Below are 22926 nucleotides of genomic sequence, written 5' to 3'. Positions count from 1 at the left end.
CTTTCATTTACCCTCACAACACCCCTTCAAGTTAGACCTTTTATTAGTCTTGGGTTTCCTCAGAGGACAGCCTGAGCTGGCGTCACAGCTGGCCTTGGGGGCAGTCCCGGACCTCAAAGCAGCCCTCCTGAGGGAAGCCGCAGCTCTCGCATTAGCTCCCCCGGTAGGTCACATAGGAATAGGGGCTGAGCAGCAGCGGGATGTGCACCTTTCGTTCGGCCGCTGTGAGGGTGAAGACCACCTGCAACAAGCAAAGGTGAAGAGTTGCTGGACCTCTTGGGCTTGGCTGGGGGACCTTCCTGGCTGCGGAAGCCCAAAGGCCCAAGCACCACAGCCTGTGGCCATTCAGGGGCCCCAGGACAACAGGACGACCCAAGTCGCTCGCTCTTGTGCAGCTGAAACAAAAACTTACTTCCACATAAGGGTAGAAGCTGGTGAGGCCCTGTTGCTGCCAATACTCCCCCGTGGCAAAGCGCAGCTTGTAGGTGCCACTTTCCAGCTGCAAGGAGGCCAGCTCGCTCCTGTCCATGCGCCCGTCCGTGCTGGTCGCACTGCAATCAGAAGACAGCGGGTGAGGCTGTGGGGCTCCCAGCTGGCCAAGGGAGGCAGGGGCTCCCCCATCTCCCCACCTGATCATTAGCTCCATCCAGGCCTGGTCGGGGGCTCGGAGCTGAGAGAGGTGCACGGCTAGGCCGGTGGCAGGAAGGCCAGTGAACACGTTCAGCGCATGGACGCTCAGGGATGTGTGGTGGCCTTCGCTGGGACTGGCAACCTGGATCGAAGCAGAGAGCCCTGCGTGAGCACCACCCTCCCCGACAGAGCTTGTTCCTGCCCCTCGCAGCCCCCTCCCTACCACAGGAAGCCGAGGGGGAGGACGCTGCTGTCCCCAGAAGGGCTAGGCTTCTGCAGGCCTGTCCAGTTGCCTGGGCGATGCCCCCCCTCCCCTGAAGTCTCCCTTTTCTGCCGGCCACATTGCTGGGGTGGGACTGCCGGATTTACCTGGGGTCGCCTTCCATCCTCATCTGGCAGTCTGTCCATTTTTGGCTTTCTCAATCCCGCCCCTTCCTGCGGAGGCCTGGCAGGGAGCCAGCTGTGACTCGGCAGGAAGTATTAACCCTGCCAGGGCCAGCTGTTACTGGCAAGGAGCGCTTGACGGGTCTGTTCTTGGTGGCAGAGTTTCTAGCTTTCTGGGGGGCAAAGCGCAGATCCAGGGAAGAACAACGAAGGGAAGCAGACCTGGCACTGGGATGGAGGCCTCCCAGCAGGTTCTCAAGAGTTACCTGGATCACTGCTTTTGCAGTGGTGGAAAGGCCATTCCCCGCCATATCCATGGCTTGCACAATCAGGGTGTACTTGGGGGCTTTCTGAAAGAGAGAATTTCATTGGGGAGGGAGGAACAAAGCCCCCGAGGCTAAAAAGAGGCATCTACTCAGACCCTGGGTCTTCAGGATGGCAGAACTGCTGCCGTGGGTCCAGACACTCTTAAGGCAAGGGTGGCTTAAAAGTCGACCCTTATTGCCTACGCAAAGCTGTGGCTCAGAAAAACTAGGAAGGCGAGCGGAGGGCAAGGGGGAACGATCCCTCCTTCCCAGCCATTGACTGGCTGTGGCCGAGGCCCCCGCTGAGGGGTGCAGAGTGGCCGCCGAGAAGCCCTGCAGGCTGGCCTTCCGATTGCTTTTGACTGTTGGGGGGAGGAGTGTCCATCACAGGATCTGCATGTCTTAGGTGGGTCATCACCCCAGTCGGCCCCCAGCTGCTCACTCACCTCTCTGTCCAGGCCGGCTTTCTTCAGGGAGATGAGACCCGTTTCCGAACTGATGGTGAACATATCTCCGACTGGTTCTGGGGGCTCCTGGCTGAGAATAGAATAAGATACGACCCCATTGAGAGTGTCCACCGGGTCATCTTCGTCTGTGGCCGATACCTGCATCACCGGAGTACCTGGACAAGCACAGCAAAGCCCATTTTAGGAGGCAGTTCATCGCCCCATTTTAGGAAGCAATGCATCGCCCCAGCCCAGCCGGAGATGCTGCCCAGGCAGTTGGATCATTCAGTCTCGTGGGCAGCAAGTCCTGAGTTCTGCAGGCTGCCAACCTTGTGGTACCCCATGGCCCAGCTCTCTGGTGTGGGAGAGTCCTTGCAAGCTCCCCAAGAGTACTGCCCAGGTTTGCCAGTCTCACATGCGTGCAATGCAGGAGTCAAGCAGGAGCCCAGCCCCGTCCGCGCCTGTCAGCCGAAAAAGCCTCTGGCTTCTGGGCAGCTACCAGCACCCCCAGCTGTCGCAGGGATTGACCACTTAATCCCACAGGGGCACGTATGAGCGGGCATTGGCTGGACAGTCCAGGTCTGAGGTGGCGGTCCGGATGGCTTTGAGCAGGACTGTCCTTCATGGTCCAGGAGGGATTGTGCCTGTGCCACGGAGGGTAGCCACGCAACAGGAGCCAGGTTTTGGGGTCCACGACCAGACTCCCCTACCTGGTTTAGCTCCCTCTTCCACGGACCCTTCGAAGACGCTCTGGGTGAATATGGGACGGTTGTCATTCTGGTCACCAACATTGATGATCACCTCCATGGGGTCCTCTGCTGTCTGGCCATTGGCTAAGACCGCGTGGCAAAACAGCTGCATGGAAGGCGGAGAAAGGCCGTTATTCACCGGGGGGAGAAGAGAAGCCAGAGATGCATCCGGGCAGCATGTTTCACGGAGCTCAACAGTTCTTGGCACTCAGCACTGCCGGCTCTGGGGAAGCTGCCCCAAAGGACGAGGGAGGATCTCGGAAGCCCTGGGACCCCTTAGAGACCACCATGAAAGGAGATGGGAACTTTTATGGGACAGAAAACACAGAGGCTTTAGGAAAGTGGTGGCTTTCCTCCAGAGTCGCCTGCTTCTAAACGGGGTTTCTTCGAGGGTTTTCTGGTAGGAAAGGAACCCCTCTGCCATCAAAAAGGGACTCACCCCAGTGGAGCGGCCAATGGCCTGGCAGCTGTCCTGGCATCCCAGAGAACACAGTGACCTTTGCCCTCCCACCCAATCCACATGGCCGATTTCCAAGGATTTCCTCGGCCACCCAGTGCAGCCGCCAAAAACTGAAAGCAAAATGTGTAACGGCAGCAGGTGACGTGGGCTCACCTGGTAGCGGGGAATCTTCTCCCTGTCCAGCGGGCGAGTCACCTTCAGCCAGCCGGTTTCCCTCTCGATGGTGAAGGTGCCAACTGGAGGGCTGTCGGCCCCCTGCCCAGTGATGCTGTAGTAGACGGTGCCCTCTTTTTCTTTGCTGGATTTGACCTGATTGGGGAGATGAGACGTGGAAAAGGTCAGGGACGGGGTGGGCCTGCAGCCCTTTCCACCCTCCAGGGCAGGTGCCAGGGGCGGCCTGGGGCAGAGCAGACCGTGGCAGCGGCATTGCCTGGCCCAGGATAGAAATGCAGGCCCCAAAGCTCGGCTGAAGTGAGAGCCGTCCAAGGGGTTCAGACCAAATGTCCACTCGGCACCGCCACAAGCTGCAATGTTTGGGGTCCTGCATTTGTGGGTCATTTGCAACTCTGAAGTAGAAATAACTAACTTTAAAATGTGCAAGAGAATCCCAGTAGAAGGTGGCAGAAGCAAGGTTCTTACCGGCGCCAGGTTCTTGGGGAAAGGGCCCCTCTCATTTTCAAATAAAATAATTGGAGGGATGACCCAGTCTCTCTTTTGCCGCCTCAAGCCAGGCCCAGATCCTTGGAAGAGCAGCACCTCCGCCTGAGCAGACAGATGGGTCTCCTGTGAATAAAGACAGGGGGCTCTGGTTCCGGAAGGGAGGGGGAGCTGGCGAGTTAGACTCCCTTTTGAGTAGTGAGGGCTTTAAGGGGCAGCAGAGAAAGAGGCTGCCCCGGGGATTCCTTGCTCCCCAGAAAGGCCTGTGTCCCAGCAGAGAGACCTTGCCCCAAGGCTTCGTGTTCCAGGTCTATGGCTAAAGTGAGGAGCAGCCTAAGCTCCCCCAGTCTCCCCTTTGCCAACCTCCTCCCTTCTATCACCACAGCCTTTGGGGCTCATTTTTCTTCTTTGGAGCAGCAGTGAGAATTGGAGAAAACTCCCAGCAGTGGACTGGACGGGGCCCTTTCCACAAAGTGTTGGCCTCTTCTGGTCCTGCAGGGATTCCTCCAGCTGGAATTGCCCATCTGGACTTGTGGGTCTCTGCAAGTGCTGCCATGAACAGCCTTTATTTTCTTCCACTTACTTGGTTTTAGGAAGACGTTTTGCTTCTAAGCTTTAATTTCATAAAGCAAATCATCTAGTTGATTGGGACTTTTTCAGTGGTGGGATTCAGCCAGTTCGCACCACTTCGGGAGAACCGGTTGTTAACTTTCTGAGCAGTTTGGTGAACTGGTTGTTGGAAGAAATCATTAGGGCAGAGAACCAGTTGTTAAATTATTTGAATCCCACCACTGGACTTTTTCCTAGGTACCTCAGAAAGGAGCAGCATGGATTTGACTGGGGGAGGGAGGGGGGAGAGGAAGGAGATCGGGAAAAGGGAGGGAGGGGGAAGGAAGGAAGGAAGGAAGGAAGGAAGGAAGGAAGGAAGGAAGGAAGGAAGGAAGGTAGGTTTCCTTCTGAGAGGCAGGATGAGTAAAAAAGGAGATGGGATTATGGAATCCACACTTCATCTAAGAAAGCCTCCTCCCTCCCCCTTTGCCTGGGCAGCTGAGAGGAATGGGCCGTTTTGTAGCAAGGATCACATTTGACTCGTGGGCAACCTTTTGGGCTCAGGATTGCATCCCTGCTTCTCTCTGTGCACTCCAACACACCACACCGCCTGCTTTCACATCAGAGGAAAGCTGTGACAAAGCTTTGTGTAACCCAAGAGTGTCCTCTAAAGCACCTGACAAAATACATCCGGGAATTCAGGCTATTTTGCCCCAGAAAGCTGCCTATTTAATTTAAGCCTATTTATATAGTGGCACAATAATTATTAGCTGTCATCTTTATCAGCCACTAAAAGCTTTTGGGAATGCAGGATGGTCCACTTGTGAGCTGGATCCAGAATATCAGTGTTCCTTCTCTGGTCTCCCCAAGGATGCTGGTGATCGCTCACCCTCTCTGGTCTATAAAAGTGAGTTAGCACAAAGGAAAAAAGTGCAGTGTGGACTTACCTAAGCAGAAGTCAGAGATAACTATTTCCAACCACCACCCCTGCAGTGAATTCTGAACTGGGCTAAAGTCAAGATCATCTTTGAGCAGATGATAATATATAACTGGCTTGGTTAGGCTGACTGTACTTGGAAATCTGTGTAGATGGTTGTCATCTTCCTCATTTTTCCTGTGTTTTGTCTTTAGAACTTTTTATGTTTAGAGATTTGGTTCTCTTAAAGGGAACTCGTGTGCATGACTGTGATAGTGAAGATAACCCTTGTGATTCAGCTTTATTGATTTCCTGGACTTTGAGCAAGAAAGCAGTTTCTGCTCTTCTTTCCTGGTGGAAGGGTCATGGACACCCCAGGAAAGAGATATCAGGAGGTTTTTCCTTGCAGAAAGAGGTCTCCCCGCTGAAAGTGATTCCCACCCCCCATGCATAGATGAAACATCTCAGCAGGGACACACGATCCGTGGAGGGGGAGGGGAGCATTACCCACAGTTGCATACCCACCTCCTTCCTCTGATTTCCTTGTAACTCTAGCTAGGTGAGACTCCTCCTCTTCATACCTGAGAAGTGGAGGGACAGGACCCCAAGACTCTCCCAACCTCGTTCTGCCTTGCTACTTAACAGGTCTGCAGTGGTTTCTTCCATGAGGCTGTGTGTTCGCAGTGCATGGAAAATATCTCCTGTCCTGTTTAAAGTTTAAAGTTTGCTGCCCCTGCGTCACCCTTAGGAAACTCTGTATTTGTTTTAAATGGGAGAAAAACATCAGGATAAAGGCAGCTGGTCTGTGTGGGCCCTGCAGCTTATTGTGCACTGTGACCCTGTGGGTCTTCAGTGAGAAAGGTTGAAGAATTTGCTTGGCAAACAAAGCAGCTTAGGCCCCTCCCCTGAATGTTTTGCTGTTCCATTGAAGGTCACCCTGTGGAGTCCTGGCCCTCTTTCTGGGGGAGGGGGAGCAGCGTTGGTCCTCCCAGCATAAGTGCCCCAGTTCTGGAATGACTCTGTGAAAGCTTTCTTAGGGGCGAGGCTGCTGCCCAGCAATGATCCTTTGCTAGACTTTGAATCTTAGTGGCCGTTGCTCCTCTAAAGGTTTTGTTATGAAGGAATGAGTGGTCTTTGCATGCAGGATCTCGATTAAGCCCTCAGGGGCTCAGTGCAACCACCGCATGGCTGACTTTTTCTTTCCAAGCAGCAGAACAGCATCTTCCGGGCTCCCCGAGTTGGTGCTTGGAACCTGCTGCCTGGAGATGAAGAACTTCCCCATCCGTGTGGAGTCTCTCCTACTCCATTTCTTTCCCCAGAGAGCCGGGGGGGGGGGAGAGGTTAGGGGTCTATCCTGCTCTGCAGCTACTACGGGTGGGCCAGTCTGCTGACTTTACAGCCAGACTTGCCTGAACTCTATTGCTGGCGAGGAGCGGTTGAAACAAACCGCTCAACTCCATGTTAGCTCATTGATGCCCCCTTTTCCAGTACCTGCATCGCCTGTCTCGCCCCTCCCTGCCGGGATCCCACCCATGACAACCGTACCTGAAGGAGGAAGGTGAGGCAAAGCAGCAGCATGATCCTCAGGCAGCCCATCGTCCTCTTCCTCTGCCCTCCGTTGTGGCCAAGTAGCTAGCAGGTGGGTATAATTGCAGGGCAAAAGTCTGTTTGTGTTAGCATTTTAGCAGAGGCAGATAAGCCAGGGCCAAGTGCCAGGGCGCACTCTTCAAATTGGAGGAAGAGTCACCAAGAAAAGGCCTCTCGAGGCACAGGGCTTTGGGCAGAGGTTGTCTTGAGCGCTCTGCAGGCGGGAAGCCTCCTTCTAGGGTCAGGCGGTGCCGCTTGGACTCTAACAAAAGCAGGCGCCTTATTGTCAGTTTCAAAAACAAGCTGGGATGTAATCCTGTGAAGTCACATTGTCTCTTTCTGATTCTCCCAAAGGTGCTTTTTCCAAAAGGCAACTGGAGTTTCTTGGTTTTTTTCCTTTGAAAACATTTCACTTCTAATCCAAGAAGCTTCTGCAATTCAGTTCATTTTTGGGTTTGTTTTTTTTTTCTTTAGGAAAAAGCACCTTTGGGACGACCATGACCTGGATGAAGGGGGGTCTCCATAGATTTTCTGATTCCTTGTTTGCCTGCTCTAGAGACAGAGGGGCCTCCCCACTTCCCCTCTCCCTCCCTTGTTGTGTGGGCAGAATAGAAATCTGGATCCGGTAGATCACCAGAGGACTTCAAGAGATCCCTGACTGTGCCAGGCTTTCCAGGAACAGCAACTACAAATGAGGTTGATAAAGAGAAGCACTGCAGGGAGATGCCACCAGAGGGCGCTCTCAGAGTATTCTGCCTGCTTCCCTCTCCTCAACACCCACTTGAGGTTTTTAATTGAAGGAAACCCCAAAATGAGTGGTTTTTATTCCCACCGAGAGGATGGTTGGATAGCAGCCAAAGAAAGAGGAAAACTATTTACATACCTGCTAACTTTTGGGATTGAAAGGCACAAGGCCTAGGGCAGTGACAGCTAACCTTTTTGCCATCGTGTGCTGGGGGGGTTCATGCGTGCGCGTGCCCACATCCATAATTTATGCACCCTGCCCCTGCGCATGCTACACCCCCCCCACTCCCGGCACGTGATGGCCTGGTAGACCCATTTTTCTCTCTCACCTGGCTCCAGAGCCTCTCTAGGAGTTTGGGGAGGGCGAAAACTGCCTTCCCCACCCCTCCGGAGGCCCTCCAGAGGCCAGAAATGGCCCATTTGCCAATTTCCGGTGGGACCGGAAGGCCTGATTTTTCCTGTCCCCAGCTTCCAGAGCCTCTCTAGGACTCTGGGGGGGGGGGTGAAAACGGCCTTGCCCACCCCCCGGAGGCCTTCCAGAGGCCAGAAACGAGCCGTTTACCGACTTCCGGACTCTGGAGGGCCTCCGGGGGGTGGGGAAGGCCGTTTTCGCCCTCCCCAGACTCCTAGAGAGGCTCTGGAGCCAGGTTAGAGAGAAAAACAGGCCTTCCCCACCCACCCCAAAGACCCTCCAGAGGCAGGAAACAACCTGTTTCCCTACTTCTGGTGGGCCCAGAAGGCCCGAAAATCAGCTGGCCGGCGCACACATACATGCCAGAGCTGAGCTCGCATGCCCACTGATATAACTGTGGCACGCATGCCATAGGTTCGTCATCACGGGCCTAGGGCCTACAAGCGTGTGTGTCTGTGTGTGTGTGTGTGTGTAGCATGCTGGACAATTGCCTTTTAGTTGACTGGCTTTTAAGAGCAGCTTTACTTCTGATCAATACATGGAGTAAGTCAGGGTCAAGATGGCGGCTTTTGGCTTCCCTCTGCAGATCTCCCAGAATCAGAGGCTGAGAGCCCATGCAAGGGGGGCTTTCTGTTCTGCTATGGGTGTCCCCCTGACCCCTCTGGACCTTGACCGGGTCCCTTCCTGGGTTTCTAAGGCAGTACATGAGCGGGCCCAGCGGCCTCACTTGTGAGCGGGAAGCCAGGCTCTAAGAAGTTGCAGAAATATGTTGTTGCAGCATGTGTGTTTGTGTGTGTGTATACATACGTACACCAAGTGCCTCATCAAAGGGGAGATGACAAGTCTGGATCTGCTCACTGCCTTTGGGCAGGTGGGAGTGCTGCATCTTGGCACCCCATTGACGGCTGTTCTCTCATCCTCTTACCTGGCTGAAGAAGAGATTCGGGGGGAGGGGCTTGCGGGATCCTGCCAAAAATTGTCTCTGAGCTTGCTCTGGACTAGACTTTGCCTGCCTCACGATTCGCCTTTTCCATGGAAGTGCTGCTGCTTCTGTTGCCTAAACCCTGGAAGCTTTTCCGTTGCTGTAGACTTAAGAGACCTTGCCCTCCTCCCCCCACCGAGCAGTGATCCCATCCGATTGGCATTTGCAAATGTAATCTTGATCTCCTTTGCTCACCAAGGGCCTGAGCCCTTCATTCATCTCAGGGCCTCTCCTTGGATACAGGCAGCAGCAGCTTTCCACACTGAGGCCTTCCGCAATCCAGGCCTCTCTCACAACAGCCCCTTCCCCAGGTTCCTCAGAAGAGTCAGGCTCCAGGAGCCCAGAGACCCCTGCTCTCCGCCCACTTCAAGCTGCTCTGGGAAGTCCAACTCCCAAAGAAACTGGGGTGTGTGTGTGTGTGCTGGGCTGATGGAGGAACGGGGGGGGGGGGAATGGGGACAGAAAGGCAAGGGGAATACTTGCCTGTGTCTGTGCACACTTTCTTTGTCCAGACTGTAAATCCTTTTGTATAAGCCAGGCAAGAAGTATATACATTCACTGGTATCCATACATATTGCAAATAACATAAAACAGTGTTTTGCATTCTCCAGGACTCTCTTTTTGCTCAGTGACTGAAAACTTTAATATACTTTATACTATCCAAATGCCATTTAAAATATCTCTGATATTCCAATTTTTAAAATGCCAATTGTAGTTTTTAGTTGTTTAGGTCCTGCCTCCTGCCCATTACCTGACTAGGTGCAAAAAATGGCACCCTACCCCACGGATTCCCTGGAAGAACCTCAGCACCCCCCCGCCCCACCCCGCTTGGTGGTGGGGTGGAAAGCGGCCTCACAGAAAGGCCCGGCCCGGCGGCGGCTCCTGTCTCAGGGTTGGTGGAAGACACCGGGGCAGCTCCTTTGGCACAAGGGGCAGAAGCGGGCGCTGCCTGCTTCGTTCCTGGCCAGAAGCGGACTGGTTGGGGGGGGGCAGGAGGGAGGGGGTTCTGCCCGGTGGGCGCCGGCTCCTTCGGCCCTTCGGCAAGCGACCCTCCGCCTCCCTTGGGTCTCGCCGTCGCCCTGCCTGCTGCCCCCTCCGCTCCCTGCCCTCCGGCTCCTCACGGCGCCGCCGCGGCTGCGGGGAGAGGCCGGCTGGGGGCCGAAGGGCGAGCGGCGGAGGGGTCCCGGGGGAGCCGAAAAGGGGACCCCACCCGAGCGACGGGCACGGCTGCAGGGGGAGGGGCGGGGACCGGCTTTTGGGGCCGCGGGAGCCGCCTCCGTCGGGCCCGATCAAAGGAGCGGAGGCTCTCTCGCACGCCGGGCAGGCCCGGCCGATCCCTGCGCCCTGGCGGGAGGGGAGAGGGGAGGGGGCGGCGGGGGGCGGGCCAGCCGGAGCCCCGCCCGCGGAGCCTCACCTGGCGCGGCGCCTTTAAAGGCCTGGCAGGGCAGGCGGAGCCCATTCAGGCAGCGGGCGCGCGAGGGGAGCTGCTGCTGCTGCCGCTGCTGCTGGGCATCCCTCTCCTCGACGGCAGCGATGGGCTGGCGCCGGGCTGCGCGCCTCCTCCCCCTGGCCTTCCTCGTCCTCCTCCAGGTGAGCGCTCTCCCGGACCTTCCTTCCCGACGCCGCCCGGCTCTTGCGGAGCTCCGCGGCGCCCGGGGGGGAGGGAGGGAGGGAGGAGGGGGGCTTAGGCCTGAGCCCGCCCATTCTCTCCCCGCAGGTGGACGGCCGCCTGGCCGCCTGGCTGCCCCCGAGCCGCTGCGGCTTCGTCTTGGCGGTGCCCGACGGGCGGCTGAGTCCGGGCCAGCCCTTGAGCGGAGGTAAGCCCGGGCGCCTCTGCCTGCTTCGTCCTGGCTGCCCCGCCCCCCCCGAGACTCCAGCCCCTCCGGAGGCCCCCTTCGGCCCGCCCGCCGCTCCTTCTCCCCCCGCGGGGCTCGGCTGGCTGGGGGCGGGAAGCCGCTGCCGCCTTCGGGGGCCAGGTACGTGCCCCTGGCGGGCGGAACTGGCTGCCCCCGTCCGGACAGGAAGGGCAGCGGCTGGCCGGGGGTTCCTGGGGGGCTTTTCCTCCCGCTCCCTTCCCTGGACGCCCGTCGAGCGGGGAGGCGGCCTGAGTTCAATTCCAGACCGATTGGGAACTCGTGGGGGGGGGCGGGGGGGCTGTGCTTGTGGCGGCTGCTCCTTTTCCAAACTTTTCATCCGTTTTGCGCCTAAAGCTCCGAATCGAGCCGCCTCGAGTGGTCGCAGGAGTCCTCCAGGGATAAATGCCGATGAACTTGGGGTTTCTTCGAAAGTGAAGGATTTAGTCTGTTAGGATCTCTTAACGCATCGGTTGCTCGATGGCGATTCTCCTTCGATCTAGTGTGGGGGAGGGGCAGCTTCCTTGGGAATGGGGGAGGGGGCTGGGGCAGAGGGAGTTAAGGGATTCCTGCTAGGGACCTCCTCTGCTTTGGGGGGTTTTTTTGCTGGTCCTAACTTGTTTAAGTCGTCCTCCCCTCCCCCGCCCCTTGAAGGGGGTTGCAGTTAAAAGCAAGAGAAATAATTCCTCCTGCTGCAACAGTAAGGGAGACTGCCGGGAGTGAAGTGTGGTTTCCACCCTCACCCCCTTTGAGTTGCCCTGTGAGTGGGGCTAGGCTGAGCAAGCAGGGACAGGCTGGGGGTTGCAGAATGGAGGCCTTTGCCCCAGCACCCAATGCCTCCTCAGCCCCTTTCCTCCTGGCCCAGTGGTATCCCCGCAGCCATTGTCTGAGAGCCCCCCCCCAGCTCCCGGAAGGGGCTGTTGTTGTGCAAAACAGGCCCATTGTGCCCCAAACAGAGGCTGGTCTGTTTCTGCTTCAGCACTGGATCCTGCCAGGAATCCCTTAACTCCCTCTGCACCAGCCCCTTCCGTCCTGCAGCCCAGAGCTGCCCTGGTCTCTCCAAGGCCTGGAAGGAGGACTGGCGGGGAGGGGACTTCTGCCTCACCCAGGATTTGGAAGCAGCGGACACCAGCCTGGGTCTCTCCCAGTGGCCTGGTGGGTTGCCTCTGAAGCCCAGTGCGCAATCTAGTGGCTCTTTATGGTCAGCACCTGGGGCTTTTAGAAGGGAAGAGTTTCCCCCCCCCATGAGTTATTCTCCCCTCCTCTGTAATTCCATGTGAGGGACTTGGAAGTTGTCCCTGCAGACCTCTGTCCCTCTCAGGGTGGGAGCTCTCCCTTTCCGGGCTCCCGTCTCTCTTCTGCTGCTTTGGGGAATAAGAGGCAGTTGCAATACCTGGAAACTCCCGAGTTCTACCCTCTTAGCTCCGTCCGGACAGCTGCTTTAAAGTCTGAAGTCCTGGCAAAACTGGTGGCGGGTTGATTCAGAGGCAGGGGATTAGGGCGCTGGCATGGCTTTCCCTCAGCCAGGGAGTGTGGCTAACTTTAGCCCCCATCTTTCTCATTTGAGGATTAACTCTGGGGGTGGCCCTCGCAGAGAGGCTGGGGGGCTCTTCCAGAGAGCCTCAATAGAGATGTTCTTTCCAGCAGTCGTGAGTGACGATGGGCCATCAAGTCATTGTTAACTGACTGCTGGATACACGGGCAGTTCTGTCCCTGAGCTACTCTGAGTTGTGAATGTGGTGCATTTTTTCACTGTGACTTTTGCTCCGAAAGATCCTTGCAATATAAGTATGTCAAGGTGTTTGTGCTCTGTCGGGTCAGAGGTCAGTGGGCCATTCCTGCACCCCCTCCCCACTAAATAAGCCTGGTGTTTACTGAGACATGTAGAGACAGACTAATCTGCCACCTGGGTGTGTTTTCCCCACCTTTCCGGCAGCTTGACCTGTGATGGAGGGGCCTTGAGATGAGATAAGAGCTGTTGCCCTGCAGGCGGCAGCCTTAAAATTCCAGGGACCCTGCAGAAAGGGGAAGGGGTGGCCTGTCAGCCCCCCTCCCCGCCCACCTCCTGGCCATGCTTAGGAAGAGAGGCAGGGAGCAGGGGGAGCAGACCATTTCCCCCTCACCCCTGCCACCGATATGAGGCGTCCTTGGCCAGGAGGGGAGCAGGCTCCTCATAGCCCTTTGGTGGGGGAGGGAAGAGGCAGCTCTGAATGGGCAACCAGGACAGGGCAAAGAGTGAGTGGCCAGCCAGCTTCTCCTTGAGCTGGGAGGAGCAGGCAATTAAGTGCGCCAGTGGCTGTTTGTCCACACTCTGTAGGGCCAAGGGGCAAAGCGTGGGGGGGGGGCTTTCTGCTCCGCTGTTGGCCAGTCTTCTGGGAAAGAGAGATTTCCACTAATGGCATGCAGAGGGTTGGCATGCTAATGGCTGCCAAATGGGTCCGATTCCACTAAGTGGGGAGAGGCGCTCTGACCTCCTCCTGCTTCCTGGGCAGAGAGCTGGTTCTCTCCAGCTGAGCCACCGGCCCTTCTTCCCCACTGCTGGGCAGAGGGGCCTTCCGTGGCTGCAAAGCGGGTGGGGAGTGGCTCTGTGGATGGGTGGGGGCTTCCGGTGTCCTGAGAGGGCCTTGGCTGTTCAGAGCCATTGGCAGCCTTGGCAGATTGGCTCTTGGAGCAACCTCACACCGTCCCAAGGCAGGTCAAGGTGGGGTGACCTGGGCTGCTGTGATTGCTCTGTCCTGAGTGCTGAAAGAGGCGGGGGGGGGTGTTGGGTGTTGGTGTAGGACAGTGCTGCCTTTCTCTTTCTTGGAACCAGTGAAGTCTTTGGGGAGGGGGTGTCAGGTTGGCCCCTATAGCAGGCAAGGCTAGAGGCCCCTTCCTCTTGCCAGCTATGGGGGCGAGGTAGATTTCCCTGGTGAGATGGGGGGGGACACGATGGGGACTGAGGCCAGGCTGGAGCAAGCTGCTCGTGGGTGTTTTCCTTTTAGTGTGGGAGGAGCAAAACCCCAGAAACTGGTACTGCTTTGGGGCAGCTACCTCTACAAAGGGCTCTCCCTGATGGCGAGGCCCTGCGTGAGCCAAGCCTGGGCGGCTGAAGAGGAGAGGCCGGTGGGCTCAAGGCCAGACCGGTGCCTTATCTGGAATGTGGGGCAACGGAAAGGAAACTTGGGCTAGGTGATCCCCCCCCTCCACCTCCCTCCGTCCCTCTGTGTAAGCAATCCAAGGACTGGAAGTGCCAATCCATTAAAGGGCAAACAAGATCCCGGCTCCAGATGGGGGGGGCAGAAGGCTTCTCGGGTGCATTAAAGACCCTCCCCCACCCCTCAGCTGGGCAACTGCTTGCAGGGGGAAGGGCTCCTGCTGGCCAGAAGAAACTCCCTATGCCAGTGCCATTTAGAGCGGGGGTGGGGTGGGGTGGGGGGTGTTGTTTGGACTGTATTTTGGTTGGCAGTTTCAGGTTTTCCTAATGCGGTGGCTTTCCTCTCCCCTCCAGTCAGGTCTGCCGATTGCCTGGGAGGGGAGCCAGTTCTGGGCAGCCCCGACCTCCGAGTGCTGGTGGATGGAAAGGTGGTGGCGGTGCGGCAGCACTACAGGCAGGCGCGGGAAAGGCCTTCCAGGGTGCATGCCAGAGATTCCAGAGGGATCCAATCATCGGCCTCGGCTGTCCTGCAGAACAAAGGCCCCCCTTCTTCGCAGGTGAGCCGCTTCTGCCCTCGGGACAGCACAGGTGGCAGGGACGCCATGGCAACCCTTCTGCCTCCCTGGGCGGTTGCGGTGGAAACTGTGCTAATGGAGCACTGGGGCTCTGCCCAGGCAGGTGGAATGGGGGGGGGGGCACTCCCCTGCAAGTGGGGGAGGCTTCTACCTGACTTATGGAGGAAGAGGGTTTGGACTGAAGGTGCGCTGGGCAGGCACGCTCCCAAAGAGTCTGCTGCGTCTTCAATCCAAATTGTACATCAGCATTGAAGTTTCCAGTATTGTGTAATACTTTGGCTGTTGTTGGACTACAATTCTCAGCATCCCCAGCCAGCACAGCTAATTATAAAGCAGGCTGGTGTGGTGTGTGCGAATTCGAATTCAACAGCATCTGTAGAGTGACAGCAGCAACATCATTATAGCATGTGGATTTTGAGCAAAAAATTCTCAGGTTTTCCTGGACTTCATTTCTCAAACGAATCACAATAATAGATTACTAAATAAATGTTCATAAAATGCAGGGATTGCTCAATGAAAGTCTTCGTTTGCATTTTCAAGTGCAAAGAAATTCACATTTTTCACGGAATAACAATAATTGTTTGATTCATCCCGTCTTCTTGTCGCCACCTTTTGAAAGCATCTTTAAAAAGGAAATGGTTCTAAATATCCTATTAAAATGGCTCTGCATACTGTACCTCAGTCCACATAACAAGATGAATTCTTAGCTTTATATCCTTATAAAAAGTGCACGGAAGTGGGAATTCTCCTGCTCACAGAAATGTTTGTATGTTTCTATTTTCGTTTTCTTCTGCACCCCAGTTCCTTGGGTCTGTAACTCAGGTTGAGAACTGAGGTGGCAATGGGGCACCTGGCCAGCTGAGCTCAGAGAGGCCTCGGACTGCCCGGTCAGCAGCTGTAGACCACGGCTGGAGAATGACTGTCCTTGGGCAGTGGGGGCGATGTTGGCCTTGGGGGCCAGGGGGCTTCTGGTCGGGGTCTTGTTTGCTGCACCCTCAGAATGGCCTTCGTTCCCATGGGGCAACTCCCTGCATAACCTGCCGGAGCTTTTCTTTCAGGAGGAACCGACGGCTGCCAAGCGGATGGAATGGCCAAAGTTCCCATCGACCCTGAAGCGGCGGAAGCGAGACTGGGTGATCCCTCCCATCAGGATGCCTGAGAATGAGAGAGGCCCCTTTCCCAAGAAGCTGGTTCAGGTGGGTGGAATCTGGGAGGGAGGATCTGGCTTTGCCCACCTGTGGGGGGGGGGCGCTGGCTTTTCTGGATCAAAAGCCCATCAGCCCAGAGCTGCATCGCAGCCCGTGCAGAGATGGTGCCAGGCTGGGCAGGGCCATTTGGGGAGGGGGGGAGGAGATCACTCTCCTGATGGATCAAGCTCCCTTTTTGGGGGGAGGGTGGCCAACAAATCTAAGATGACCCTTTCTTTCCCTGCCTCAGATCAAATCAAACCGGGATAAGGAAACCAAGATCTTCTACAGCATCACTGGGCAGGGGGCCGACACCCCCCCAGAAGGCGTTTTCATCATCGAGAAGGAGACGGGGTGGATGAAGGTGACGCGGCCTCTGGACAGAGAGAGCATTGAAAAATACCACGTAGGTGGTCCTGGCTGAAGCTATGATAGGGGGACGGGGGGGGGGGCTTCTGGCATTCCAGACTGGTTTCCCTCTTTCTGCAGCTTTTATCCCATGCGGTCTCTGAGAACGGCAAACCGGTGGAGGAACCGATGGAGATCATCGTCACGGTCACCGATCAGAATGACCACAAGCCGAAGTTCACCCAGGAGGTTTTCCAGGGCTCTGTCATGGAAGGAGCAACCCCTGGTAAAGAGGGGGAGATTTTGTGTGGGGGCAGCAGAAATTCAGCCCCAGCAGCCGGAAGGGGGGGAGAGTCCGTAGATGCTGCGCAAACCCTGCTAGGATTGTGAATGGGAATTCAGGAAGAGGTGTGTGAGTGTGCTGCATTGCACAAAATGGGAAGGAGAGGTGAATTATTCCAGGTTGAGCCTGGAGTTGCCTTAACCTCGTCTTCTCTCCTGACACAAGTGAAGCTTCCTTATCCTTCAGCCTCCCCAGCTCAGACGGAAGTTGGGGGATCACTTTGCTTTTTTTTTTTTAATCAAGTTTTATTAATTCCCCCCACACCCCCACATATTTTATGAACAGGTATTGGCGTATCATATCTTATACAACCTCATATCCAAATACATTTTACTTAGTTACAATTTCTGCCAAAATATTCTCTTTCCATATTTTTGATAATATCTTAATATTTCTATGCTTATGTATATAAACAACATATTCTCTTAATTTTTTGATAATTCATTCTTTATCCTAATACACTTAAACATGTTCAGGGTTGCCTTTCTTCCATTTCATCTTTTTTGTTTTACAGCAATCTTCTCTTTCTCTTCTCTTTCCTCTCCCTCCCTTCTTTTATCCTTCCTACCTTTTTCCATCCTCTCCTATTCCTTCTCTACTTCCTCTTCCTTTCTCCCCCTCCTCCTTTCTTCTCCCCATCTAACATTCTCTCCTACTCTTATTTCCCCTCCCTTTCTTCCTCTCCTCTTCCGTTTCTTCTATTCCTCTCTCTCCTTCCCCTTCCATCCATCTCCCTACTCCTTCCATCTCTCTCTATTGCTGTAGTCATTTTCAGTTCCATATTTTTCACTATGGTGTCCAGGCATCCTCGGGGGATCACTTTTGTGGGCACTCCTCCCTGTCCCAGTAGGAGGGGGGGCTTTCCCAGGGGGGAGGTGGCTGTCTCCAATGCACCACCTTTTGGCTGAGGGAGGCGACTTCAAGCGCTGGGGCAGAGCCCAGGCACCCCAGCCGGAAAGGTGGCAAGGCTGGGCCAGGTCACTATCTGGCAGCTTCACATGGGCGTCTGCTCCCTTTCCTAGGGACATCTGTGATGCAGGTCACAGCCACCGATGCGGACGATGCCATCGAGACCTACAACGGGGTCGTTGCATACTCCATCCTGAGCCAAGCGCCCCAGGAGCCCCATCCGCAGATGTTTGCCATCAACCGAGCAACGGGGACCATCAGTGTGATCGCCAGCGGCCTGGACCGAGAGGTAAAGGCAGGGCTGGGGGGGAGAAGCAAGCCGCCTCCTCCTCCTCTCTGGCCAACCTGGCTGCCCCCGGAACTCTTCTCGGGTACAGCCGGATTGGGAAGGGCCCTTCCTTGGAGGACGCTGGCCCCCTCAGGCGCTAACCGGAGCATTTTCTCTTCCCAGCGAGTGAGGGAATATACCTTGATCCTGCAGGCAGCAGACCTGGATGGGCTGGGCTTGACCACCACAGCATCAGCAGTGATAGAAATTACAGATGCCAACGACAACGTGCCCGAGTTCACAGAGTCCATGGTAGCTTCTTCTGCAGAGGCCGGGAACTGGGGGGGGGGGGCTTCCTGGGAACAGGCCAGGTTGGACAGCATAGAAGCTCAGCTCCCTTCCCTTGGCTTACGGCACAAGCAGAAACTGGCAGTTGTGTGAAGCTGCAATTGTGAACTGGGACTGAAGGCCAAGCTAGCCAAGTCGTAGCTTAGTATGAGGCTTGAATCTAGATTACGGTTTGCTGTGATAGGTGTGCAGACTTCACAGGGTGCCTGCATAGTTAAGGTGTTTCCACCTGCCCTTGTCTGTACCTCACTCCCTCCTCCTCCCCTCCAGCCTTGGCAAAGTTGATGCTCTCCCTCTTAGATAGCCGGGAGGGCTGATGGCTCCCATATTGGCTGGGTGGGTGGGTAGCAGTGCCTCTCCTCAAGCCCCCTGAGCTGCCAAAGGATTGGGAGGGGAGTTGGTTATCCTTCAGGCTCTCAGTTGGCTGCTTGCCCCTCCCTCAGTATTCGGCAGAGGTGGCGGAGAACCTGGAAGGTGTGGAGGTGGTGAGGCTGGCTGTGACCGACAAGGACGAGCGCCATTCTCCTGCCTGGCACGCCGTGTACGGCATCGTTCAGGGCAACAGCGGAGAGCTCTTTTCCATCTCAACGGATCCAAAGACCAACGAAGGAATTGTGACAACAGCAAAAGTAGGCGCAAACACCAGCTCCTCCCATGCACAAGCTTGTGCGTGTGTGTGCGCGTGTGCGTGTGCAAAGAGGCACTGGCTGGGGAATTCTGGGAGTTGAAGTCCACACAACTCATAGTTGTCAAGGTGGAGAGCGACTGCTTTAGCCATTGCTGAGGTGGCCGGATGAGGCTTGTTCCCTCCCTCAGCTGGGCAGTTGCATCTTCTGACGAGGTTTTTCCGTCTCCCTGTTTAGGCGCTGGACTTTGAGACGAGAAAGCAGTTCGTTCTGCAGGTAGCAGTGGCCAACGAGGTGCCCTTTGCGGTGAAGCTGCCCACCTCGACAGCCACCGTGACCATCAACGTGATGGATGCGAATGAAGCCCCCGTCTTTACACCCCCAGTCCTGAAGGTGAAGGTCTTGGAGGACAGCCCGGTGGGGCAGAAAATTGCCACCTACAGGGCGCAAGACCCAGACACGATGCAGCCCCAGAAAATCAGGTGAGCTGCTTCGCTGAACAGCCAAGGAGGGTCCCCCCCTCAAGAGGCGGGGAGGAGTAGAGGGGTAGATGCTTGTGAAGACACCTCAGGGTGGAGGGACCCACAGCATCTGCAGCTCCTGGGAAGAGGCTACCTGGGCAGGTGGGGGTACCATCCCCCAGCAGCACAGCAGCAGCAATTGGGGCACCAAGGGTCCCATTCTTGGAAAGGAAGGTGGTTGGGGCAGGGAAGAGGAAAGGCTGAATGGAGCCACCCGGGGGGGGGGGGGGCAGATGTGATGGAGTGTCTGTATGGGAGAACTGAAGGCGGCAACAGCCTGAATTCCATGGCAAGCAAGCAGATTCTTGAACTCCCCGAGGTTGGTTAAGAGGTGCAATTTTTCCACAGAAGAACTTCCAGGCTGCTTCTCTAAATAAGGGCCGCTCCAGCTGCCTCTTTGGCTTCTCTGGTTCCACTTTTCTCCCCTGGCACTTTCCCCCTTTCTGCAGCCCCTTTTCTTCCACACCTGCCAGCCCAGCCCCAATTAGGGTTCAGTTGGTCTGGGAGCCATCAGGGGCTCAGCTCTATTGCAGCCAAGCCTTTCTCTTCCAGGCCCAGAGGGTCCCCAAAGTCTCCGTCCCACCTCACAGCCAGCACCCCCTCCCTTCCTCAGCCTGGGTCCACTTTCCCTCCAGGTACTTGCTGGGGAATGACCCTGCCCAGTGGCTGGATGTCCACCCGGAAACCGGCATCATCACTGCCAAGGCGCCCCTGGACCGGGAATCCCCCTTCGTCCAGAACAACACCTACACGGCTATCGTGCTGGCGGCGGATGATGGTAAACCCTGTGGGCGGATGAGGGAGGGCCCCCCCGCTCGTACCTCCCCCCCCTCCCAACTCGTGGCTGGGCAATCAAGTGCTCCTTTGTTGAGCTGAGTGGCGGCGGCTGCTTGAGAGCTGCCCATGTGAGGGGCACATGGTGGCCGGTCATGAGAACCAGCCTCCCGGAGGGGAGGGTGGGTGGTCCCTGCTCCTCAAGAGCTGCACAGAGAGAAGACCACGCCCACCAGGGGGAACATCCTGCAGGGGGCCTTGCCCCCCAAGATCCACCTTCTACTGATTCAGACTAAGCTGTGATGCCCGACTATGCCCCATTCTGTCTGCTGTTCGCCATGGCCAAGGCGGGGGACTTGCTGGGCAGACAAAGCAGCCTCCGGAGGCACAGTAGACTGGATGCCTGCAGGAGCCTTGGGGGAGAAATGGGGCAAGATGTGGCGGGAGGTTTGGGGGCTGTAGGGGTGGAGAAGTGGGGCCTTTGAAGAGAAACAGCCTGAAGCTTTTCAAAGCAGCTGTTGTGCCTCTGTATAATCTAGTTTGTGAGGCTGTTCTGTTTTAAACATGGCTCCCCCTCCCCCGTACTCTGCCCCCAGGAAGCCCCCCAGCGACAGGGACAGGGACACTGCTGCTGACCCTCCTGGACGTGAACGACCACGGCCCAGAGCCTGACCGGCGGACGTTCACCGTGTGCAACCGCGATCCAGCCCCACAACTGCTGCGCATCTCGGACAAGGACCTTCCACCCCACACCTTCCCTTTCCAGGCGGAGCTGATCCACAACTCGGAGGAGAACTGGGCGGTCGAGATGGACAGCGAAGGTGGGCTGCTGCTATGGCCTCCTGGGAAATGGGCACTGACCTGACTTCCAGGAAGCTCGACCTCGGCGCCATCCGGCCCTCGTGTCCTCTGCCCTCCTTTCCTGGGGCATCTCCCGCAGTCCGCCAGGCGGGTTGGCTCCCCTAGGAGGGAGGAGAAGCAGCCCGTCCCTTTCTCCAAAAGCCCAGGCTGGCATTGGGTCTGACCACTTCCTGACTGCTTCAGGGGAGACGGCCATCCTGAAGCTGCTGAAGCCCTTGAAGCGAGAGACCTACGACGTCTACCTGCGCCTCCTGGACCAGCCGGGCAAGTCGCACCTGACCATCCTCAGGGCAACCGTCTGCGAGTGCGAGGGAGAGGTGGATGAGTGTCCGGAGGGGCAGATGGCTATTGTTGGGGCGCCCATCATCCTTGCCGTCTTGGGGGCCGTTTTGGCCCTTCTGAGTGAGTATGCACAGGGCTGCCCTTGGGGGGATGGGTTTCCCCTCCCAGGTGGTAGAGCCACACCTCAACCTGGACACTCTTGCGAGGCGCAGAGCCTGGTCTTCTCTGGCCATGTGAAGAAGCCTTCGGTTTGAATTACTTCTTCATACCACCGGCATAATACTGAGGACTAGAACCATGGGTTCTCAGGAGAATGGCGGTTGGGTCTTGGGAAGCTCCACTCCCTCCCTTGGCCGCAAATTCAGCGGAAGCGCCCCCTGATCCTGGCCGGATTCTGTGTTCCAGTCCTGCTGCTGCTGCTGCTGCTCTTCGCGAGGAGGAGGAAGGTGGCGAAGGAGCCGCTGCTGCTGCCGGAGGACGACACCCGGGACAACATCTTCTACTATGGCGAAGAAGGAGGGGGCGAGGAGGACCAGGTGCAGGGGGGGGGGGCAGGGAAGGGCCGAGCATCCGCTTGTGATTGGGCCTGGGGGTGCGAGCTTTGCCCAGGATCAGACTGCTTTGGAGGTGGGGGAGCTTCTGAGTGAACCCCCCTCCCTCGGCCAACCGGCTCCTCCTTCCGTCCCTCAAAAGGACTATGACCTCAGCCAGCTGCACAGGGGCCTGGACCCCCGCCCAGAAGTCCTCCTGCGGAATGATGTGGTGCCGACCCCTTTGCCAGGCCCCCAGTATCGCCCCCGCCCTGCAAACCCTGATGAGATCGGCAACTTCATCTGTGAGGTAAGGGAGGCTGAGTGGCAGGCCAGGCCCTGGCACCCCCAGCTCTGCTGCCTTGGGGGTTGCTGCCCTCCGAGTGGATTGCCCAGCTGGATCTTCTGCCCACTGTAAACAGGCAGAGCCGCCCAGGGTCACAGAGTGTGTGTGTGTGTGATACATTCAGTAAAATCATTAAGGACTCTAGAATCAGCTGAACCCCATTTTAAGGCTGATATTGTAGCTTCTGGGTTTCCCCTACAGCACCAAATTTGGAGTGGGTCTTGGGGCTGCCTTTGCCTCTGGCTGGCCCTGCCCAGATTAGCTGGGATGAGGAATCATCTGAAGTTCTAGATGCGCCCCTGCCCCACAAACAGGCGCCCCACGCTTCCTCCTTTTCCACCCAGAACCTGAAGGCTGCTGACCTGGACCCCACAGCGCCCCCCTACGACTCCCTACTGGTCTTCGACTACGAGGGAGGGGGCTCCGAGGGGGGCTCCCTCAGCTCCCTCAACTCCTCGGCTTCCGATCAGGACCAGGACTACAACTACCTGCACGAGTGGGGCAGCCGCTTCCAGAAACTGGCAGACCTCTATGGGGGAGGCGTGGCCGACTAGGGGCTTCGCCCTGCAGCCATACCCCTCCGCGAAGCTGGGCTGATCGGCGTTGCTTGGCCACCCTGACCACCATGGCACGTTGGAAGCAAAAGGGGCTGCTGCGGACTTTGGGGGGCTCCAGGAGACGAACCTTTGACCATCTTGGCAAAGGGGCAGCTCCGACTCTGCTTCCTGGGCAGAGGGCAAAGGTGTCTCTTGAGGGGCCTCTGTCCTCAGAGGGGACCTGGCTGCAGGTCGTGAAGTCTTCACACTGCACCTCGGTCTGGGACTGCCCTGCTGCCAGGAGCTGGAGGTGCTGCCCAACACAGGCCTGGCGGGGGGGGGGAGGGAGAGAGAGAGAGGCTGCTGGATGATGCCCCCCCTCCGCCTTCCTGACCTCCTCTACTCTCATGTATTGTAGCTCAGTTAAGACTTGATTTCTTTCCTCTTTTTATAGCATGTGTGAAATAACTTGATGATCACTAAAGGGCTGGACAATCAGGATGTAAAGTTTTAATAAAAGCTTTTTTTAAAAAAAAGGCACAACAAACCCGTGTCATGTTTTCTGGGGGAACCAAGGCTGTCCTGTGCCTGAACCGCAGCCACTCTTAGCTGTTGCCAGCCTCCCCAAAACAACCTGGGTGGGGCAGAGGCTTCTGGCTCCT

General features: G+C 56.8%; 2 protein-coding genes across 3 annotated transcripts; one reads left to right on the top strand and one right to left on the bottom strand.

Annotated features, from left to right (window-relative positions):
- Positions 1-25: 25 nt before the first annotated feature.
- Positions 26-10345, bottom strand: LOC117671049 (cadherin-1-like). 2 transcript variants are annotated; one of them, XM_087877332.1, is made up of 9 exons: positions 10236-10345; positions 3614-3757; positions 3128-3283; positions 2476-2620; positions 1766-1941; positions 1281-1364; positions 630-772; positions 413-551; positions 26-241 (listed from the first exon to the last, which is right to left on the bottom strand). In XM_087877332.1, exons 1-9 carry the CDS (start codon positions 10278-10280, stop codon positions 152-154), a joined length of 1122 nt encoding a protein of 373 aa, XP_087733458.1. In that variant the 5' UTR covers positions 10281-10345; the 3' UTR covers positions 26-151. The 2 variants fall into 2 exon arrangements, with proteins under 2 accessions (XP_087733458.1, XP_034282568.2); XM_034426677.3 differs by lacking the exon at positions 10236-10345 and adding an exon at positions 6642-6800.
- Positions 10247-22800, top strand: CDH3 (cadherin 3). The gene is made up of 16 exons (XM_034426683.3): positions 10247-10411; positions 10539-10638; positions 14165-14367; positions 15444-15581; positions 15823-15978; positions 16062-16206; positions 17286-17461; positions 17624-17752; positions 18232-18417; positions 18652-18896; positions 19571-19713; positions 20306-20530; positions 20754-20972; positions 21258-21388; positions 21546-21692; positions 22073-22800. The coding sequence occupies exons 1-16, from the start codon at positions 10355-10357 to the stop codon at positions 22280-22282; spliced, it is 2610 nt and encodes an 869-aa protein (XP_034282574.2). The 5' UTR covers positions 10247-10354; the 3' UTR covers positions 22283-22800.
- Positions 22801-22926: the final 126 nt, after the last annotated feature.

Source organism: Pantherophis guttatus, chromosome 11 (genome assembly GCF_059756535.1).
Source record: "Pantherophis guttatus breed Tessera chromosome 11, ASM5975653v1, whole genome shotgun sequence".
Taxonomy (NCBI): Eukaryota; Metazoa; Chordata; class Lepidosauria; order Squamata; family Colubridae; genus Pantherophis; species Pantherophis guttatus.
This window is presented reverse-complemented; position numbering and strand designations above follow the sequence as displayed.

Bases quoted from the DNA above. Each gene is read 5' to 3' on its own strand.
- LOC117671049 (XM_034426677.3), bottom strand. From the start codon at position 6,692: ATGGGCTGCCTGAGGATCATGCTGCTGCTTTGCCTCACCTTCCTCCTT. The intron at 1,365-1,765 runs GTGAGTGAGCAG...TCTCTCTTTCAG, and splicing joins AAGCCGGCCTGGACAGAGAG to AAAGCCCCCAAGTACACCCT. The intron at 773-1,280 runs GTAACTCTTGAG...GCTTCGATCCAG, and splicing joins CTGCAAAAGCAGTGATCCAG to GTTGCCAGTCCCAGCGAAGG.
- CDH3 (XM_034426683.3), top strand. From the start codon at position 10,355: ATGGGCTGGCGCCGGGCTGCGCGCCTCCTCCCCCTGGCCTTCCTCGTC. The intron at 14,368-15,443 runs GTGAGCCGCTTC...CTTTTCTTTCAG, and splicing joins AAGGCCCCCCTTCTTCGCAG to GAGGAACCGACGGCTGCCAA. The intron at 21,389-21,545 runs GTGCAGGGGGGG...GTCCCTCAAAAG, and splicing joins GAGGGGGCGAGGAGGACCAG to GACTATGACCTCAGCCAGCT.